The sequence below is a fragment of the Carassius auratus genome, chromosome 9, assembly GCF_003368295.1.
Source record: "Carassius auratus strain Wakin chromosome 9, ASM336829v1, whole genome shotgun sequence".
In the NCBI taxonomy this organism is placed as follows: domain Eukaryota; kingdom Metazoa; phylum Chordata; class Actinopteri; order Cypriniformes; family Cyprinidae; genus Carassius; species Carassius auratus.
In genome coordinates this window covers 16768618-16791750 of record NC_039251.1, presented here as the reverse complement: position 1 = coordinate 16791750, position 23133 = coordinate 16768618, and the positions used below count along the sequence as shown (strand labels likewise).

At 37.7% G+C, this 23133-nt stretch overlaps 1 protein-coding gene across 1 annotated transcript; it reads left to right on the top strand.

Moving 5' to 3' along the window:
- The first annotated feature begins 258 nt into the window (after positions 1–258).
- Positions 259–21095, top strand: LOC113108531 (Krueppel-like factor 12). Its single transcript, XM_026271710.1, has 5 exons — positions 259–659; positions 3112–3595; positions 10834–10969; positions 19993–20150; positions 20563–21095. The coding sequence occupies exons 1-5, from the start codon at positions 501–503 to the stop codon at positions 20742–20744; spliced, it is 1119 nt and encodes a 372-aa protein (XP_026127495.1). The 5' UTR covers positions 259–500; the 3' UTR covers positions 20745–21095.
- The last annotated feature ends 2038 nt before the right edge of the window (positions 21096–23133 follow it).

The window sequence follows — 23133 nt, the reverse complement described above, 5'->3', positions numbered from 1 at the left end:
CACCATCGGTGCTCGGGCCCTAATAATAATAATAAACGGAGCAATTCCAAGAGGGTCCTCACACCATCGGTGCTCGGGCCCTAATAAAAAACAAAGCAGATACAAGAGGGTCCTCGCACCTCGGTGCTCGGGCCCTAATAAAAAACAAAGCAGATACAAGAGGGTCCTCGCACCTCGGTGCTCGGGCCCTAATTATAGAGTAATTCGGTCATTCATTGTGATGCACTGTTTAGTGAACTGCTCTACATTATTTGCTCTATTAATAAAAAGCGGATATGGATGGATGCACTATTTTCTTGGAGAGGGAACTTGTGAATAGTTGCGTCTGAGAGCCGACGACATACCCTTGTTGTGTTCTACTTCACAAGCCAGCAACACCTTGCTTCCTTCCTGCGAAAGGCTGGTAGACATATTTATCCATATGCGTCAAAATCCTGCCAAGCGCCAGGAAGTGTACAACCTACACAATGACTCTTTGAAGTGCATTTCATTGCTCAAACATGGTCGTCGTTCCGGTGGCCACTTGCCAAGACCTTGCTGAGAATGGTTCGCCCCAGTTAATTCCCTCACCAGCTAGACAGATATCTCACGCAGGATCCCCGAATAAAGTGAAAGTCATCAGCAAAGAGCCAAGGTGGAAAGTACGGAGGAGAGAGCAGGTGAGGTTATAATACATTTCTACAGAAACTAACGTTCAAACAAGAACAGGAATCGGTATGCAAAACAGCTTTTCATCACCTCAAAGCCTTTGATTAGTATTTTTTTCCATATGAAAGGAGGTCATGTGTGCTACGGTTCTCCATAGTTCACAGTTTCAGTTTGCTGTTGTTTACAGTTTCATCTGGTTTTCTCGAAACGGCTTACAGCCTATTGGATCAGCCAGTGATACCATCTGAATAATCATGAGTGCAGTTCTTGATTATTTGCCGTTTTTATCTTCAAGTGCTTCGAACCTGCCTTTGAGCAAAATAAAAACACAGTGGAACTAAATTCAGAGCTTTTATAGGGCCAAAGTGACTAGAGTGTAAAGAGGGGAGATGAGATCTATTTGAGAAAGTGGTTTGTCTCAGAGGGCTGCAAAGACCTGAGGCTACAGCGGCCGCAGGCACAGATCCGCACAATGTCCAATATACACACACAAACAAAAAACACATGCAGTATAATGCCTCTTAACCATACCCTAAAGGGTACATCACAGAATTCAATAGAACTAGAGCGAGAGTTCACTACCGACACACAGACAGACAAAAAATGGTACGTTGTATCAGGAAATGTGGAGGTTGCATTACTGCTCCAAGGAACTGACCAGAAATGTTTTGTCCCTTTTGCTGGGAACAACAAAGGATTTCTTAGATATTACAGAGGCAGGTTTTTCAATTAGATAGCAATGCTGATTGGTCATTAGTGGCACCTCCCTTCTCTTTCATACAACCCTCATTAGTAGGTTGCTGATTGCATGCTATGCTAATAGAAATTCACTTGCTGGGTTTGATTACCACCCTGTCTGTGCAGCTGTGCAGACCATGTTCTGCATTTTTTACTGAAAAATTGTGATGTGCAAATTGCATGCATTTAAAATATGGATTATTTTAAGATATAGCATTTGATTTGCGATCAGGTTCATTGATGTTAAATGACATGATGTGTATCATCTGAATTAGCAGATATATAACATTTACTCAAAACTTTAATTTAAATGTTTAAAAAAAATCTAGAAATATGGCTGAAGGTCGTAACACTGCTTCCCCCCTTTTGCTTCTACTGGACCCATAAAGATTGAACAACAGGGATATGTCTGTCATGCCTTTTTTATTTTTTTATAGCTACCTCATGTTTTGTATTTATTTAATAATGTATAGCTTCAGTATTTTTATTGATTAATAAATTTTTCCCACAAGAGAAAACTGACTTGTAGATCTACCATCCCATAACAGCCCCACTAGTCATTTGAGTAGAGCTGTGAAAAATTTTCATTGTGCTTTTCTTTTAACCCAAAACTCCTGAAACTCCTGTCTAAATCACCATTGAGCTATGGTTGTCAGCACGGTCACACTTTGCAGAAAGGGGTCTCTTTTTTTTCTAAAAGTACTTCTCTTTTCCCTGCCCAATCAAATTAGTATTGTAACCCTGACCCTGAGGTCATGTGTCTTGACCTCTGAGCCCTGAATGACCCATTTTACGGGTCACATCAGCATATTTATTTGCCTGACATTTGTTTGTTTTTGGATTCAAATGCAGTTTTATTGTACCGCATAGCCTACTGCTGATTCATGGTCAGCAGCGCCCAGAGTGACTCCACGTGTCCCGAGTAAAAATAGTATGAGTTCGAGGGGGGGGGGGGGACTGTAATTTGCTACAGGCCCACTCAGTCTGCATAAAGAAAAGTGTTGAGCCGTGATTCTACAGCAGACCGTTTATCATATCTGCCGTCACAATTCAAGAACTTTTCCCCTCGGTTTAATGAGCTGCTCTGTCATGATTAGCTGCCTGCTCAGGAGCGATCATTTCACTGCTTACTCTTGCTGCAGAGAGGAATGCTCTATCTGATAGCACTTTATTTATGTTGGGTTTTTTCTTTGGGCAGACGCCCCTGTGGGGTTAACCGGTCCTCTCTCCATGATGATGTTCTTTTAGAGGAGCAAGCAACATTTCATACGTGATCCAGACTACAAGTGTGAGACATGATGTTTGATTTTTTTTTATTCCCAAGATTCACAAATCAGTCTGCAAACCCAGTTTGAGTCTGACTCTTTCAGTCCAGTGAATCATTTACTTGTTTGAACTGTGTTTTTAAATGATTCACAAAACAGTCTGATAATCCAGGCTGACTCTGGCTCACTGAATCGTGAATAATTTTTCAATCAGATTTGAAATAAACAGAATGTTGCTTGTTAAAAAGGATACAACAAAACAGGTTTTTTCTCTAATAAATTATCTAGTCATCTCTTTCTATCTTTGTTCAACTCTGTTGTAAATATTTAAATACACTTATACACACACACACACAAACACACACACACACACACATATATAGAATTTATTTGATTCGAAATTGAACTACCAAAAAAACTAAAATAACACCACCTTCATTTATTTCTTTGTTCTTTACAGTCACCCAAAGTGCACGGCTATCCTGATATGGAGACTGTGCCGCTCCTGCTCAGCAAAGTGAAGGCAGAACCTCCAGAAGACCTGCTCTCATCCGAGCAGTTCCAAACCCAGACAGAGCCTGTAGACCTGTCCATCAACAAGACAAGGACATCATCACCTTCCTCCAACACCTCAGCCTTCTCTCCATCTTCATCATCGTCATCCTCACCTTCTGTCATCACCTCAGTCTCCTCGGGAATGCCGTCCGTTTTGACACCCGGGTCCTTGGTGGGCTCTCCTCATGGAGTTAGAGGCCAGCAATTTTTGCACATCATCCACCCCGTCCGCCCTTCCAGCCCCAGTAAACTTCCCAGTCAGGTGCACCGTATCCCTGTGGTGGTGCAGTCGCTGCCCCTCATGTACACCACAGCCGTTCACTCCCCGGCAACCCTCAACTCCACAATCATGTTACCTCTCCTGGACGAGGCCAAGTACCAGGGCAAAGGTGAGGACATTTGTATTTTTTATTTCAGTATTTTTATATTCCAGTACAAATGTCTAAATATTTGTAACACAAGATACATTTACTTAAGAAGCAAAATGCATTAAGTCAAAGATCAAAAACTGACATTGGGCCCTATCTTGCACCCAGCGCAATTGACTTTGTACACCGACGCATGTGCCATTCCTATTTTGCACCCGCGCAAAGCGCGCTTTTCCCTCCACAGAAGCACGTCGCTAAACTAGTGAATGAACTTGCGCTCCCTGGGCGGTTCAGCGCAAAAAAGGAGGCGTGTTCCGGCGCAAACAATCCCTGGTGCTATTTTGCTGTTCCATTAAACAATTGCGCCACTGACCAGAAAAAACCTAGTCTAAAGTCAGTGGCGCGTTGCGCGTTGTTCATTATGCTATTTTAAGGGCGCATGCTTGACCATAATGTATAGCGTACACAACGCGCATACACTTTGCTCATGTAATCTACACAGATGCAACAGTTATTTTTGCAAATCATAAATTGTTACACTAAAAAATATTAACACATGAGATGACGGAAATCATTGTGGTGTGCCACGAAGATGTGAAAAAATAGGCATAAATCTAGCTTACAAATTATTCAGGCTAATTGTAGTAATTAAGGATCAGACCTGTTTGAGGTCATATATGTATATAAGGACATCTGACAAATTGGTTTGTCCGTCAAGAACCAGGAAAAAAAATCGATGAAACAATTGTGGCTATTTCCTCCCACGCCTGTTTTAACCGACGCTTTTTGGGTGGGTTTCTCCCATCCCCATACAACACAACTTCTCTGTCTTTCACTGCTCTTACAAGAACATCAGTCTCCTCGGCTGTGAACCGCTCCTGGCGTGCGCCAGGTAAATACGCCATAATAATAGCAATCCATAATGGAACTTGCGCACCTGCTTTTAAAGGGAATGTTGGATGACGCTCTGATTGGTTTATTTCACGTTACGCCCAAACCACACCTATGAATAATGAAGCTACTTCAGACCAACCCATTTTAGATTTGCGCCGGGCGCAAGAGCCATTTATCCCGCCGGGAAAATAGCAACAGCGCCGAGACCCGCCCACAAAGTTACTTGCGCTTTGCGCTTTGACACTTGCGTTTCAGATCGTTAAAATAGGGCCCATTGTGTAAAAAAAGAAAAAAAATGCTTTAAACTAGAAAAAAAAAAAACCTGCCAAAAGAATGAGATAAATAAACTTAATTCAAAGGGAAAACAAGATTATTTTTCTTACCCCATTTGAATATATATTTTTTTACTTGTTTTATGCAAAAACTCTTTTAAAGTAAATGCATCTTTTTTTTAAAGAATGTTTAGATATTTGTACTGAAAAAAACAAAACAAAACAAAAAAAAACAAGACAAAAGGCAACCAGTAAAGAAATTATATTTTTGCAGAATAAAAAAGGTTGGAGGTTTGCAAGTGGGAATAACTTAACAGTTTGAGAATGACTTACTTGATCACCAGGGTGCCCCTGGGTGAAGCACTTAACATCAGCCTGGCCCAAGGGGAATGTTGAAATCTTATGAAATTGTGATCACAGGGGAAAATAAATCAACTGGAATGGGGGAAAATGAAAGCTGATTAAAAGCATCTGTTTCCTTCACATTTGTTTTAGGAAAAGACTAGCTTCAGACAGTCCATTCTTCACAGAAAAGCACCATACTCATAATGATATGCAGATATGGGGCTGATTGTCCTCAGATGCCTGTGTACTTCCTGCTGTTAGGGAGTATGTGCTGTGCGTCAGGCACACTGTCTGCTTTTGAAGTGGTGGAAATATAAAGTAAAAGCTTCATTTCAAGTCAAGTAAGCAAAGCGGGAAATTAACTCCTGCCACCTGCGTTTGTGCCGTGCTGGCTGGGTCATTTTGATTTATGTACCAGCCAATGTGGCAGTCAACCTGTAAGACATGTCAGATTGCCATTTGAAAGGATTTTTTTTTAAGTATGATTGTTGAACGTTTAATTTAGATTTTGAAGTCATTTGAAAATCTGGCAAGGTTTATGACATTGCTATATTTATATATTCAGATATTTGTAGCACTTCACTGCTCTTTTCAAACACACCCAAGCATGTGAGGTCACACTTGTATTGTTTCATCTCACATTGCCGTATATAGCGTAAATTGATACTAATAGTATTGCACAAGTGGACCAAAATGAGATGAAAGGAACCATAAAGAAAGAAAAAAAAAGAAAGAAAAAAAGGAAAAGTTATATTTCACTTTGTTCTTTGTTTATTTATTTATTGGACATGAAAGGTCTAAATTCCTTTCAAGAGCACTAAGATGTGAAGACAGATTATATGAAGTTAGTACATTAGAATACAGATGTGTCAGTGAAAGGCTTAAGATTTGTGGAGAAAACAAAGGGAAGAAATGTTAAATACCATCGTTTCATACTGTAACTTCAAATCACTTGTTCACTTGCACTGTAAATTCAATTCACTGAAAATAACAAGATTTAATGTCTTTTTATTCCCAATTTTTTTTTTAATGTAATTTCCACCACATAATTCTATTAATCACAAAATATCTTATATAGGTGTGGTAGAAATATTCATGGCTTTCAGAAAAAAAAAGACAGAATTCTTCAGTATATCTACTGTTAGATATTGTTATTTGACAAATTAAATTAACTAGTGAGAGTGTGAAAAGTTTTTTTCCGAAGGGCTAAAAGTGCCCATTAAAGAGACACCCATAACATTGAGTTAAACCCTGCCAGTCCAAAAAAAAAAAAAAAAAGTCACCACCTGGATTTAACTAAGCAAATAGTTAAGATCCTCCCATTGGATAATTACTGCATGGATGATTATGTTATGTGCCCAAAGAAGGAGGTCAGCTGACTACCTGAATATACTGAATGATCAGGTTATTCCATCAATTAATTTTTTTCTTCCCTGATGGCACGGGCATATTCCAAGATGACAATGCCAGGATTCTTCAGGCTCAAATTGTGAAAGAGTGTTTCAGTGAGCATGCAACATCATTTTCACACTTGGATTGGCCACCACAGAGTCCAGAGTCAGACCTTTACCCCAATGAGAATCTTTGGGTTGTACTGGAGAAGACTGCACAGCGGTCTGACTCTCCCATCATCAATACAATATCCTGGTGAAAAATGAATGCAACTCTGTACGGGAATAAATGTTGTGATATTGCAGAAGCTTATCGAAATGATGCCACGGCGAATGCATAATCAAAGCTAAAGGCAGTCCAACTAAATATTAGAGTGTGTGACTTGTTTTTTTGGAACGGGCTGTGTATATTTTTATACTGAGAAAAAATAAAATAAAATTGCTTGTGGTTGATAAAACAGCCCGGTGGGCAAGAAATTAAACTTCCCACCCTAAAGCCCACAATTGTGGATTATCTTAAGATACTGTTGCTTTTCTAACAAACAGAATAGTGTTTACTGAGATGAAAGTGCTTTTTGCAAACATAGGATCTGTGTAGTTGTCTCTAGTCCAAGGTCACGCAGACAGGTCTCGGCCCCTCGCCGCATGCCCTAATCAGAAGCACACATTTTGCACGGTGCCTTCCCAAACTCTGGAGACCTCACCGACGACACTCTGGGACTGCTGTTTGGGGTTGGTTTCCTGTAGGGTGAGTTTTAATACTCTGGCACTAAGCCAAGATGCTCTGGGTGTTGCTGTCGAATGGTGTTTGGCCCGAGTGGAGGGCACAAGGGAGCTGTTTGTTGCTCAACCTCTTGTTTATCTGGGAAGGGTGTCTGTCCCAAATGGTTGGGCAGGGCTGGGCATCCTGCTAGAAGAAGGGTTTAAATACTGGGTGTCTCACTCAGCTTCAGGGGAGGAAAGAGAGGAAAAACAAGCTTTGCATAATGGGGTGGGGCGGATATTGAAGATGGGTGGCACCGCGAGCAGTCAGGCACATAGCAACATGGACTCCACCCAGAGTTCTCTGGAGCAGCACAGAGGAAATGGGGTCAGACCTGGGCGGGGTCAGTGATGATAGGCTTACATGATAGTGACTGACGGTAACATTGCCGCTATTTTGAGACACGAGTATGAACCTTATGTTCTGAAGTGCACCGATTTACACATAAATGTTCATGAATAAATGTTTACGTCACAGCTGGAAACACAATGGGCGGCACACACTTACGCTTGCTTGCGCATACTCGTGTACAGGTTGCCAGGGGGAGGTGGGGAGGGGCTGTGCCCTTCTCCAAAGCTCTGTCTCCGGCTGAGTTACCATGGAAACAGGCTATGGCTGGAAACAACAGGAGAAAGAAATCATGGGGTTTGCTTCACCACCTCTTATGAACTCCGCTTTTGTCATTGCCTGTATATGGACATTTTTAAGGAATATCCAGGCGAGTTATGTACTGTAGGTAGACTGAATGGATTATGGTGGACAGCGTGTACAAAGGCAGAGACTGACCATATTATTCGCCGTTGCAGTTTAGTGTTCAAATATAATAGAGTGTATTCAATTAGTCAAACATATTTTATTTCAAGTATATAGCACATTAAAAGTGCTGCACTGTTCAGTAAAACAAGTTATTCAAATAAATATAAAAAAGAAAAGAAAAAATCTAAATGATACAATTTAAATAATAGTATGCAAATTATAAGTTCTAAAAAGCATTTATTGCACTAACAATAATCAGGGTAATCAACAATATACAAGTATTAGGCCTGTTTAAAAATCTGTTTTAACATTGATGTAGTACCACATTGACGCAGGAAATGTAGAATATAGTGTTGTGAATGGTTTTGCATTACTTCACATACAGAGGTTGCAAAGCATATGCTATAACTGATTTGTGTCTAGCCTGAGTAGACAGAATGGAGGAGGAGAGAGAAGAGCTCCAGGCTCTTGTAATGCGTCCAGTTAATCTTTCATTGGCATCTTCCATCAGTTTTGCTGAGCATTTGTGGCTCTTTAAACTGGATACTTAAACTACCCTTGGAAAGGCATAAAATAAGTTTTGTGCTGAATTTGGTAAAGAATAACAGTAAAAAGCAGTAGGTATAAAGTTAGGCCAGTTAATGTGATGTTTATTGTAATGTAATGTTCCTCAGTGAGGAGTTGCACGTCAAAAATTTAATGTTGGTATTTTCTCATATTGCTGGATCTATGTATGAATGTACACTACCATTCAAAAGTTTGGGGTTGGTAAGATTAAAAAAAAAAAAAAAAAAAAAATATATATATATATATACACAATATATATATACTATAATAAAGTATTTTAATATTACCATTGATGTTTCTTTTAAACACTGTAACAACCGTAATTGTGTAAAATATTATTACAATTTAAAATAACTTTTTTTCTATTTTAAGATATTTTAACATTTAATTTATTCTTTTGATTAAGCTACATTTTCATCAAGTTTCACTCCAGTTTCAATATCACATGATTTTTCAGCGATTATAGTGTATATATGTGTTTGTATATTTTTTTTTTTTACATTTATTATACTGTAACTATAGTGTGTAGTCTGGTTTGCTGATGTCCATTGTGTGTGGTAGAAGCTCACAAAAACTTACCCTGATGGTAGAAAATTTGTGGAATCACGATTTTTTTTTTTTGTGTGTGTAATATTTTCCAATAATCAGTCACACTAAAAAAAAAACCACACAAAAAAAAACCTGACAATCGACAGACCTTATTGTAAATTTTATTTTAACTGTTTTACTTATGAGACCATATAGTTGACATCTTAGGTGTTCCTGTCATTCATTTAGAAATTCATAAATTGACAGCATAACTGTGTCAAACATCCTGGAAACAAAGGGTGATGGCAGCATAGCTCTGTTGTCTTTAGACGCTCTCCGGGCATCTGATCGCCTGTGCTGGTGACATGCCCACAGGAAACACTGCCCAAGGCCAAATGGGAGACAGGATGGACATCTCTGATCCAGGATCAGGTCTGACATACTGCTGAGAGAGCAGCGAATTAGAAGCGTAGCTCTGCAGGCTGGGCTAACCCATATAATATGAACAAAGCTTGCAGTCAGGGAGAATGCTGCTCTCGTTCTGTGGGGAATGAGATCCAGTAATCAGAGACGGATGTTTGTGATTGCCAGTCTAAAACACTGACATATACAGGTGTGTCTGCATTAAAAACCTGTATTTGATGACAAACTCACAAACAAGAACACTCCTTAGATGTATCGTATGATATTAAACAAAGACAACTGTTGTATTAGTATTACATTGTAACCAGGTGCAATATATATAAATATATATGACTGTGTATTGTATATTGTATACTGTATATTGACTGTGTGTGTATATATACAGACAGACAGACATACACAATATGTTTTGAATAAAATATATTTTATATATTTATATATCACGATTAATCGTTTGACAGCACTAATATATATACATGTCTGAGATTCTGTAACTTCACACCAGTGTTGTTATCAGTGTATTAACTAAAACTATCAATAATTATTTTAAATAATTGAAAGAAAGCTGAAATATGCTGAAATATATATGTAAGATGAAAGTTTAAACTTAAAAAAATAAAAAAAATAAATAAAACTTTTTTTAAAATGTGTTTGTTAAAGAAACATTTCTCATTTTCATTTAATCAGAAGTACTAAAATTAAATAAAAAAACTAGAAAAAGCTAATAAAAATTAAAAAACAGACAAAAAAATCTATAAAACTTCAAAAAACAAAAACAAAAATGTATATACTGTCTTAATTATTGTAGCTGGAAATACTTTTTGTATTGTGCCTGGTTAATGCTAATATTTTTCATTTTATAATATTAATATTGTATTTGTTGAGTTTTATATTTGTTCACTTTTGGCCCTGTGGACATTTATTAAATAAACTTGGTGTACTGTCTTTAACAGCATTCTGTGTTGGAAATTACAAGATTTATTGAGCATTTATCATTTTATTGGGCATAATACATTTTTGGACATTTAAAAAGTAGCAGATATAAATAATGAAGGAATGATAATGGTGACCAAAAGTTAATGTGACCTTAATATAATAAACAGGAAAAAAAAATAGAAATCTGTTCATTTTAATAAAAAACAACCCTTGGGACATTAAAGTGCCAAAAGTTGAAGAAACACCGTGAAATGCTGTGCTAATTTCTGCTCGGTGTCATGTGGCATATTGTGAGCTGCTGAATGGGTCTGAGAATAGTCTCGGGCGGTACACATATTACAGTCTTGTAACTAACCTCCTCCTCTGTTGTCCCCCCCATGGCAGCACAAACAGACCCCAATGGCCTGTCGCCAAGACAAATCAAAAGTGACAGTGATGATGACGACCTGCCAAATGTGACCTTGGACAGTGTTAATGAAACAGGATCGGCGGCGCTGTCTATAGCACGAGCAGTCCAGGAGTGAGTATTCTCTAAAGACACACCAGCATGCACTGGAAAACTTATGCACACTGACTGTCTTCAGCTAAAAAAACTGTGTGTTGATGCAGTGCTAATAATGTAGATTCATATTGTGTGTTTGAAGATTCTGCTTTTTAGTAAGATTTTAAAGCACTAGATCTCAACCTTTTCGAGTTTAAACCTCCCTTTGTTCAAGACAGTTTTCAGACAGTTTCCCCTTCAAAATATGATGCCAGTTTAATGTTGTGTATTTATATTTTTTGTGTTTTTAGCATTTTAATTGAGATTATGTAAATATGACTAAGTATATATAATGTTGGGGCCCTAGTTGGGCAGGCCTTCTGGTTAAGAAATTATAATTATGTTAATGGTGATTGTCATCATTTATTCAGCTTCATGTTGTTCCCAACTTGGGGTGCATTTCCCAAAAGCAAAGTTAGGCAATTATGGTTGCAAGTTCTGTCCTTACCAGCATATATTTAGTCTTTCATGAATCCATACTTCCAAGTTCACAAATGCAAACAGCATCCCAAAGTTGTGTGGTTGGAACTATAGCTCTTGACTTGTGCTTAGAAATCATAGTTTCTTGTTAGCAAGACATATAGACTTAAATAGATCATGCACTTAAACAAAATTACATACATATTACTACAAAAGTAGTTCCATCTATATATTTCATTCCATATTCTAATTTTCTAATTTCATTCTAATTTTATTTAACTTGTAGTTCAAGTGAATTATTGGGGAACCTAAAAGGGACCTCAAAGTAAATTTGATTAGTCTTTACGATTATTTATTTTCAGACTATATGAACATGATATTCATGTGACACTGTGGGGATCTCAGTTGTCATTCATCGGACTGTACGTCAGTCAAGATGCGCTAAAAACGGATAAGTGCAAGAAATCTTGTCTGGAGTTCTATATTATTAACCTATACACATTTCAGTGAATGTGAGTTGCATTATATGTGGGGCTAAAATGTTGGTCATGAAAAGTATATGAATGATGGCAATACTGGCGTATTTTAGAAGAAAAGTGTAATCAGCACTACACACCCACATGAAAACAGCAACGCAACCTGTGTTTATTACAACAAAGGCAACATATAGTAATTCCATGATCACTGGATTTTATGGTGGTTAGAAGGAATCTCTAGCATTAATTCTGACCATGGTTTGTCTTGAAAATTGAAGACAGTTTGACGTTCGTTGTAGGGGACTGTGAAGCAAATGTTCTGACACTGTCAGAATCTCATCTGAGGTCAAATTTGATGACAACGGATATTAATCGGCTGCCAATGAACATCAAACCAGCAATCAAAAACTATGGATTTTAGCCTAGGATTTTAGGAATCTTTTAGGATTTAAAAAATTTATCTCAGACAACAAAATCATGGCCAACATTTCACAGTGTTTTGCTGAGCTTAAGGAAACCCGCAAAATACAGCAAATTAACGGAGAACAAAAATAGCAAAGTAGTCATCAAAGTAGTTACCTTTTGTCATTTACAGCAATAATTTGACATTTATTTTTATCTTGAAATTATTATTTAACAGAAGTTACCACTCCACTGCCTCTTCGACGTCATTAATGACACTTCTGACTAGGGGTATGCACAAAGCCGAATACTTAATGCGGAAAGGCATGGATAATGCCTTCAAAAACAGATAACGGATAAAGAATAATTCTGCCCGAATATAACACCGAACAGTCTGGTGTTTGCTAGATAACAGATGAGCCAGGGGATCAGTGCGATATTTTAAACAAACCTCTAAAGTTACGCAATAATGAATGTGTGAAGTGAATGAATGTCTAAATTTTATGAAAGAAAAGATCGCAAATCAAACACTGCTTGCTGTTCCCTCTCTGTGTATATCATAGAAACCAAACCAGCTCTCTGTCAGGAATAGGCTTTTAATCAGCTCAGATACATTTTCTACTAGGCCTACATGTTTGCTTCTTTATCTTTTGCTTTTTTCCTTGGCACACACACATTTGAATAAATTCAGTCGTGTTCAGTTCAATAAACATTTGTCATGAAAACTAGTTATCTACTTGTATGATAAATTTATTTTGAGAAATCATTAATTTTATGTTTAAGAACACTGAATTGGGCAAATAATAGAAACACAAATATTTTTCCATCCGCTGTTCTCTTTTTTTCCATAGCTACTTTTCCAGCTCTGCAAATTCCTTGTAAAATACTTTTTAAAACTGCACAGGAACAGGTGAGCCAATGGAAATCATGTTGTTTTACATAAACCTCTAATATTACATCACAGTAACAAGTGTGTGAAGTAAATAATTGAAAACTCTTTAAATAAAATGAGTACAAATAAATTAGCAGTGTTGCAATTGCCATTTTTCCATGCATTTCCTGGAAATTACTTAAATCAATTTCCATATTTCTAAACTGCATACGAACCCTTATTGTTTTAATTAGAAGATATTTAAATATTTATTTATCAGATCATAAAAGGTCCCCAAGCTGGGAATTGCATTGCTGTTTGTAAACTCACCTCTGACTTCTAGATATTTTGAAACAGGTTTCCATTTTTTCTCCATAAAGTGAAAGTCAATTGGTGTCCAATCAGGGTTGAGTTTCATTTCTTTTGTGTTCTACAGGTTAAACAAAGTCATACATATTTGAAAAGGCAAGAGTGTGAATAAATGATCACAGAATTATCATTTTTGGGCAAACTGTCCTTTTAATTGATTGAAGAGTTGAAAATGACCACCTATTACAAGACTTCTGCAAACTGCAATGCATTTCTTTGTTGGCCATTATTTGTAATACAGGCTCTATTACACAACAGCATGAGTCTTCACTCAGATGAGGTAGTCATCCCATTAAAGACAGTGACATGATCAAAACCAGAAGTCTCTCGGGCCTGCAGGCAGTAAAAAACAGCCTAGGACTTCTCCCAAAGAGTTTTCTATGAGCCAGCCCCCCTACCAGCACCCTGCACGTCTGCCTGTTATTTAGGCAAATGGTTTGGAAAGTATTCCAGGATTCCTCCGTATGTCAAAGCTTCGCACTGACACCGTGTAAATGTTTCCCTTTGCTCCGAGTGTGCTGTAAATGACAGTATTAGGACTTTGCCCCCCAGTGCAGCAGAATGCCAAAACACAGTTTAACCAGGTTTACAGGAATGGTGTTATTGGAAGAGCTGCTGCTTTTGGCTGTTTACAGAGAGAGAGAGAGAGAGAAAAGGAGAAAGAGGGCATGTGTGCAGCTGTGTTCATTCTAGCATGTGAAATAAGATAACATTGTGGGCAGCGTCGCCACAAGAATAACACTGATAGCACGGCGGACTCAATGGATGAGAGCAAATAAGCATTTATCACATCAAAGAAGTGTTTGATGAAGAATATTGTCATTTAATTGGGTCAGTGTTTTTGCACAATAATCCAACCAGAAAATTATAAAGGCTAGGCAATGAAATGCAGTCTACAGTGAGCCAGGAGCATCTAACAGTAGGAATGATGCCTTGTCTTGTGGGGCGAATTTGTGGCTGCAGATTTGGCTGGCACCGCGAGGCCCAGCGGGACTAAAATAACCCCCTCGGCTCATGGACCTGTCAGAGGCCAGTCACAGCCGACCCAAAATGACTCAGTCTCCACTATAAGACCGTCCTCACCACCAGACAAGCCAATTTAGGAGAGAGTGAACTGTCAGCTCTGCACTTAATTTAAATATCCATGCAGCTAAAGAAGCCCTGTATCACACAGCACCACACTCTGAGCGAGAGGCCAGATGCTGTTATGTGCTGATATCTGGCTTTAAGTTGCTGATTTCAGTTACAGATGAACGGACCAAAAGTCATTGCCCAACTTTTGCATCTCTGAGAGCATTTTCAGTGACAAATGCATCCACATTGGTTGATGTTTGGACAAACGATGTGTGTTTCCAAATACGGTAAGGGGTGTAACATTTCTGTCACACGCTTGAGGTATTCAGCCAATCACCAAACAATGGACAGTTGGCCAATCATCAAACGATGAGCTTTTTTTTAAAAATGTATGTGTTTCAGAAAGGCGGGGCAGAGAGGAACAACAATAATGTACAATATGTGAAAAAATATGTTTGTTTTTTTTTACCTTAAATTGTATAAACACATTGCATTACACAAACTACACAAAATAATGTTATTTTTTGCATTGTCATCTAGCATTGATTTAAAATAATATCTCTGTAAAACAACAAAACCCTTAGTAGCACTGTTCTTAAATAACTCTTTCCTACAATAGGGGTTGAATCCCCATAAATAAAAATAGGTTTTATATATTGTTGTGTTCCTGTAGCTCAATTGGTAGAGCATTGCGCTAGGTTACATAAATTTCATTATATATATATATATATATATATATATATATATATATATATATATATATATATATATATATATAATATATATATAATATTAATTACTTGTATTCAATATTAGATAGAATTTAATATTAGTTAATATTATTTATATTTTATATAAAACATTATAAATAATTTACTATGTAGTACTTATTTAAATAATAGTAATATTATTTTCTCTCTATACTGTATATCATTTTATATTTCTAATATATAATTTTGTATTATATTATTTTTATATTATAGAGTAGACCTTCAGTGATCTAACCTAATCTCTCCCTGCCTTCTCGGTCCTTTTCTGTCATTTCTCTCTGCAGTCTGGACGAGATGAAGGTCTAGTTGTGACAAATGTTTAGGTGAGCATATCAGAGAACACTCTGAGCATTGAGCAATAAGCTTACTTCACTGGCCATTCTGAAGGGAGAGCAGATACAAAAAGACCTCAGATACAAAAAGAGCTCAGTTCAGTCTGATATTAAAATGCTCCCGAACCATTTCAACATACAGAAGAATTCATACATCCCACCCCCTCCACACAAAGCCAGGAGACAGGGTTATGCAGGGTTCACACAAGAACTGTTTTAAAGGTCTAGGCATCATTGAGCAGCAGAGTTCCGCACTGTTCTTCAGTAGGTGTCAGGTGACGGCACAAGCATAAGTTACTTTTTGACGAAGAGTAAAAACAGACATGGTTGGATCAGTGGCGGGACCCACCAAAAGGCTTTGGTTTATATAAAATATTAAGTAAAAGAGGTCAGAAAAGTGCCAGAGGGATATGAATTTGAAGTATCATAGTGTTCTCTTTGTACTAGGAGAAGGGTTGAGCTCGGCAAATAAGAGTCCGTCTAACCAGGGGCTCATCGTAGTACCAGACTAGTGTTACCTGAATCTGGTGCCTGTGGACAATAGTGTTGTGAAGGAGATGTGTGAAACCGATGTTTATTGATTGTAGATCGACTGATAATGGAATTAGCTGGTATTGATATCAAACATGGGCAAATTTTTGATTTATTAGTTGGTTAATAGTTTCTAAAACCCATGTATTCAGTTTTAATTCCCAATCCCAATAATAGCCAGTAAAATAAATCGATCAATTGGTAAATAAATTAATACACATACACTTATGTGATATTATTATTATTTTTATTTTGATAATAATAAAAAAAATGGTTGGGCACCAAATCAGCTGATAACAATAATTTCCAAAGGTTTATGTGACACTGAAGACTGAAGTAAGTTCAAAATGTATCATTGTATCACAGTAATGAATTACGTTTCAAAATATATTCAAATAAAAAGTATTTCAGTTTACATGGTTTTTACTGTATTTTTTATAAAAATAAATAAAAAATGCAGCCTGGGGAGCATATGAGACTTCTTTCAAAAACATAGATATATATTAGTTTCTCTCATCTGTTTGAGAGCTGTAATGATCTTGTATAAATGTATTTTATCTAAATAGTATTTACTATTAAATAAATAGTATTTTTTTTTGCTAATTACTACAGCTAGCTAGCTGGATTAGCTAGCTAGATAGATAGATAGAATCTTTTATTGACTGAATCAAATGATAAACTGGTTGATGTGTAATGAATATGCACATGATAATTTGTAAATGAGATATTTATCTCAATGTGATTATTTCCCTGGTTAAATAAAGGTTTAATAAAAATAATAATTTGAGACGAATCCCCCATTTCATTAAGGAGAATAACCATCTATACCTGTCAGGTGAATCTGTATTTTCAAGTCATTTTCCACGAGTCAGACTACTGTATCACTATTTATGTCAGTGGCGTCCCCTCTGAAATATATCAGACTGTAAACATCCTGTGAGAGTTCGCCGCTGAAAGTCTTTCCACTGTAAATCCTGTCACTCCCTTCATGCTCCCTCACTCCCTCCGAACTCTCCTTCCAACATCAGCCCCCACCATTTTTATCTGCCACCAACTTGCTTTCTCACAGAAACACTCTCTGCGACTCTCTCTCTCTTCTCTTGTAATTTCTCTGAGAGAGAGAGAGAGAGAGAGAGAGAGAGAGAGAGAAACCTGTTTGGCTCATTGCCTCTTTCTCAGCTTCTCTTTGTCTCCTCTTCTCAATTTCACTTCTCCCCTCCTGGGTCTCTTTCGCTCCCTGCGTGTGTTTGCTTGAAGCAACGAGAGAGAGAGAGAGATTTCAGCCTCATTTCTGACACATTGGCTCATTTCCGCTAGGCCTTCGCTTGGCAGCACACCAACACCAACAGGTGACCCAGGAGCAGGGGAGAAACAGGAAGTGGGCTGCGTGTGGTGGAGCCAGTTCACTGGAGGGGTTGTCTGGCTCCGCCCCCCCGGCCTTTATTGCCAGGCCCAGCCCATGCTAATCAGCAGAGCAGGGGACATAGAGCTCTTATTACCTTAGAAGGGAAGGCGAGCGTGGACATTGTAATTTAATTAGGTTCTCCTCTGTGTCTACCTATGGGAGAAAGGGAATAAAATGACTTGTATGCCGTCTTGCTTTCAAACATAGCATGTCCTCACACTTACATCGCTCTGTGCTCTTCTCCAACAGTTCAGTGAGCTCATTGGTTGATATGTACAAATCTTCTCAATGAGAGCCAGCTTTACAGTCTGAAAGCAGGCCCACCATCTGCAATGGCAATAATTCATTTTCTCACAGCAATCATAACAGAGAGCATGTTAGTACTGTACAGTTTTATTCATTTGATCACACAATATTGTGTAATATTAATTGGAATGAACATGTTAAGACATTCCCTTGAATTTCGCTAACAGCATACTTACAAGTAACAAATGTCACATCTCTGTAAGAATTATGGCTTGTTTTGTAAGAAAAGAAAATTTCATGTTTTTGGCCTTAAGAGTGTTTGCAGTGTACCATCAACATGGATTAGGTCTACAGCGCCATCTAGTGGTACATAATGAGTAGAACATTATGGACAACAGGCAACAGTCAAAAAAAAAAAAATTCTTCTTCTGTTAAGTCAGTTTTGACTTTTCTCTCATAGGCTAATATATAAATATATATAAAACACACACAGTTTGTGGCCAGTAAGAGTACCAGTTTTTTTTTTTCTTTTATAGTTTTATTCAGCAAATATGCATTAAGGGATAGGGAAGTCGTGGCCTAATGGTTAGAGGGTTGGACTCCCAATCGAAGGGTTGTGAGTTCTAGTCTCGGGCCGGACGGGATTGTAGGTGGGGGGAGTGCATGTACAGCTCTCTCTCCACCTTCAATACCACGACTTAGGTACCCTTGAGCAAGGCATCGAACCCCCAACTGCTCCCCGGGCGCCGCAGCATAAATGGCTGCCCACTGCTCCAGGTGTGTCTCACAGTGTGTGTGTGTGTGTTCACTGCTCTGTGTGTGTGCATTTCGGATGGGTTAAATGCAGAGCACAAATTCTGAGTATGGGTCACCATACTTGGCTGAATGTCACTTCACTCACTTAAATTGATAAAACTGTGTATCAACATTTTTACAAAAATATTTTGCAGCAAAACTGCATAATACATGATTTGTGAGCAGCACATCAGCATATTAGAATAATTTCTGAAGGATCATGTGACACTGAAGACTCAATTTGCCATCACTGGAATACATTACATTTTAAATGTTTAAAAATAGAAAACAATTATTTTAAATTGTATAAATAATTCACCATATTACTGTATTTTTTATCAAATATATGCAGTCTTGGCGACCATAAGAGACTTAAGAGCACTAAAGCACTTACATATTCCACTACAAAATGAAACTTTTGTCATTAATCACTTACCCCATGTTGTTCTAAACCCGTAAAAGCTTTGTTCGTCTTAGCCATCAGTGTTCTAACCACAAGCCTCCCGGTTTTCATCCAAAATATCTTAAATTGTGTTAAAGACGGATATAGTTTTTACAGGTTTGGAATGACATGGGGGTAAGTGATTAATGACAAAATTTTCATTTTGGGGTGGAGTATCCCTTTAACCCACTTTGTGAGTTACACGTAGTCCAGGTCTTAAAGGGATAATTCACCCCCAAAAATGTATTTTTTATGTTTATCCACTGACCCCTAGGGCATCCAGGATGTAGGTGACTTTGTTCTTTTTAACTCAAACCGTTGAAGTCTATCTCTCTTATTATATAAGTGAATGGGAATCATGGCTAAAACAGACACAAACAAAGCCAAATTAAATGCTGCGGTCATGACGATACATTGTGTAAAGACAAAAAAATGAGCGGTCTGTGCAAGACACTGAACAGTATCTGTATCGTTTTATTTTTATTTTTTACACCTCTGATTCACACAAAGTGCAAACTGTTAGAACTCTCTTGAGCGTTCTCAGCAGCAGGCGCATGAGGAGGCTTCTTCTTCTTCTTCTTCTTGCTTTATCTTGCTTTTAAGAGTAATAGACTTCATCTGCTTGCCCTGGGGGTACGCAGATAGACATCCAATTTTCACTTTTGGGTGGACTATCCCTTAAACTACTGCTTCAAAATGTTGTTATTTTATATAATGTTACCACATGGTGGCAGCAGCTAGCTTATGTACACGCTGTTGTCTCAGTTAATTTCTTATGATGCTGAGTAAGATCAGTTGATAATATTGTAATTCTCTATACTACAGGGTGAATAAATCTCTCTCTCTCTCTCTCTCTCTCTCTCTCTCAGTTCCATGTCACCATTCAGTATTGAGAGCATTCGACGGCCACAGCCTTCTGAATCTCCAGACTCCAAGAAAAGACGCATCCACAGGTGTGATTTTGCAGGGTGTAATAAAGTTTATACCAAGAGCTCCCATTTAAAGGCACACCGGAGGACACACACAGGTTTGTCAACACCCAAATATATTCTGTACACCTTATTTTACTATTACTTTATTTGAAAATGGAGTATTGTTTCTGGTTTAAGGAACAGTTCACCCCAAAATAAAATTTGCTGACACACCCAGGTTATCCAAGATGCAGATAAATTTGTTTCTTTAAAGAAATGTTGTTTAGCAATGAATAGGTACCCTCAGAATGAGACTCCATGACTCAAATATATTAATTAATGTCTTGTGAAGAAAAAAGAAAATTTTTGACATATTTGTAATATTTAGAATGTAATATAATTCGAATGGCCAATTTTTCATTTATGGGTAAACGGTTCCTTCATCCAGTCTTTTAAAAATTTCCTTAATACTTCCAAAATGACAGTGGTGTTTATTTTTGCTAAAGTATGGTCCGTCATCTCCACCAGGTGAGAAGCCATACAAGTGCACCTGGGACGGCTGCACATGGAAGTTCGCCCGCTCAGACGAGTTGACACGGCATTACCGTAAACACACTGGGGTCAAACCCTTTAAGTGCGGGGACTGCGACCGAAGCTTTTCCCGCTCAGACCATCTGGCCCTGCACCGTCGCAGACACATGCTGGTTTGAAGCCACCCACTCACTCACTCGCACACACGGGAGAGCTGGATCTCCCCCAAAAGTGTTCAGCTGGGCTGGACACAGAAATGGCCATCCCTGCCCCTGAGAGTGAGGATAAAAGAGCAAGCCAAGGTGGAGTAAGATGCTTTCCCCACATTTGCAGAGCTAAACGGGGTCCATTCAGGAAGGGAGGTGTCCTGAAACATTTGGAGTCCAGTACGTTGATTGTCTCATGTCTGGTCAAAGGATTATTTCACTCGGACAAACGGTTTGTTTTTTGATTTTTCCTTTCTTAATCATCCGTGTGGTCTGTTTAAAGATGGCTGCTTCTCACTCAACATCTACAATGTAAAAAAAAAACGCAGAGTGGAATGGCTTTATGTGTTGTTCTGACAGATGCAAAAGGGGAGCGTGACTGTGAATTGGTGTGCTTGCACAATTTTTTACATTTACCTTTTTGCGGAACAAGAGCCAGAAGTATCTGAGAAAGGATTATGAGGATCTTCTAATGATGAAGACTTTGGGCCAGTGATTCCAGAGGTTTCCAAGGTTGCCATTTACATGTTAACACACCAGCGATTGAGTTTACACAACAAAATGTTCATTTTGGGTCATAATATCTTCTGTTCCTCGAAACTAAATTGATTTGAATTAGATTAACAGACAAAGTATAGGTGGGCTTCTGCTGTCTACTCTCCACATTTGTCTTAATTTCATCTCATTGAGTCACTAATTAGGACAATATGTGTAAATCTGGATAATGAGGGTCTACTCAGACAGGTAACTCGAGACAAAAGAGCAATATACTTATTCTGAGCCCCACAGGGGTGAGCTGACAGGGTCCTCACCCATATACATGGTCAAAACTTTGGCTTTCTACCAGTGCGCTTAGTTTTCTATCATTCAGATACCTCTCCTATTTATAGTGGATTTCTGGCGGAGGTGTGGTCTTTCACAACTTTCTAGGATATTATGCTGAGGAAATTTCTTGAATGTCCTCTGTTTTCTTCTCCTTTTGTGAGATTGCTCTTGAGCCTGATGTCAGTTATGGTCAGTACAACAGCGCTGTTCAATGGTTTGTTCTTCACTTTTGTATTTATGAAGCTACTTTGCAAACATCACTGTATCCATTTGCTTATTATTTTGATAACACTTCAGTTAATTAATGCATTTGGTACCATTGAACTAACAATGTACATTGCCATTTAGACGTTTGGGGTCAGTAAGGATTTTAACGTTTTTGAAAAGTCTTTTATGTTCACCAGGGCTGCATTTATTAGATCAAAATTATGAATCAATATTACAATTCAAAATGTGTTTTCTAGTTTAAATAATATTTACATATAATATACATATATATTAATATAAAATGGCATTTATTCTTATTCCAGTCTACAGAGTCACATGATCCTTTAGTGCTCAAGAAACATTTTCTATTAACAGTTGTGCTTAATATTATATTAAATTATATTTGTGGAAATCATGATACAGTTTGTTTCAGGATTCTTCAGTGATTAGAAAGTGATTGATTTGAAATAGAAATCTTTTGTAACATTATAAATAACTGTCAAATTTGATCAGTTTATTGGCTCCTTTCTGAAAAAAAAAAAAAGTTTATTATTAAATATATTATTAAGAGAAAGAAAAAAAACATGACCCCAAACTTTATAATGTACAAGCATTTTTAATCTAAGTAAATGGTAAATTATAAATATAGTATAGTTTTATTCATGATAAAGTTAACCCTTAATGTTAGTTAACCCTTGACATGTTTAAATGTACAGTATGCTGTTGGTGTACAGTATAGTAATTAACAGTAACCCGGGTAAATTAGTGCTGTTAAAGTATTGTTCACGGTTAGGTCATGATACCTAATGCATTAATAATGTTAATGAATCCAACTTTATCTTGAAGTGTTACCAAAGTACCAATAAATAAAAAAATCCACCCACATATATCTTAGCATCATCCTAGCGTCCCAGCAATTGAACAATTTCCAAAGTCACCAGTAGAGGGCAGCCAGTGAGCTGGATTACAAAGGGATCACTGATACGCTCTCTTAGTGTTTTTCTTCTCTCTCTCTCTCTCTCTCTCTCTCTCTCCCTCTCTCTAAATGCATCTATCTATCTATCTATCTATCTATCTATCTATCTATCTATCTATCTATCTATCTATCTATCTATCTATCTATCTATCTATCTATCTATCTATCTATCTATCTATCTATCTATTTCTGTCTGTCTGTCTGTTTGTTGTTATAGCATTCTACGAGGGATTTCTTAACTTAAACCTAGACACACTACACTAAGAAAAAGCAATATGCCGTACTTGTGTGAATACACCTAATTCATTTCCATACTGTACCCAGATAAATTCACTGTTCTGTATGTTCCACGCT

What these genes read in the sequence shown, in the direction of transcription:
- LOC113108531 (XM_026271710.1), top strand. Translation starts at nt 501, where the DNA reads ATGGTCGTCGTTCCGGTGGCCACTTGCCAAGACCTTGCTGAGAATGGT. An exon ending in GGCCAAGTACCAGGGCAAAG is followed by an intron (nt 3,596 to 10,833) that starts GTGAGGACATTT and finishes CCCCCATGGCAG; the next exon opens with CACAAACAGACCCCAATGGC. An exon ending in ACACCGGAGGACACACACAG is followed by an intron (nt 20,151 to 20,562) that starts GTTTGTCAACAC and finishes CATCTCCACCAG; the next exon opens with GTGAGAAGCCATACAAGTGC.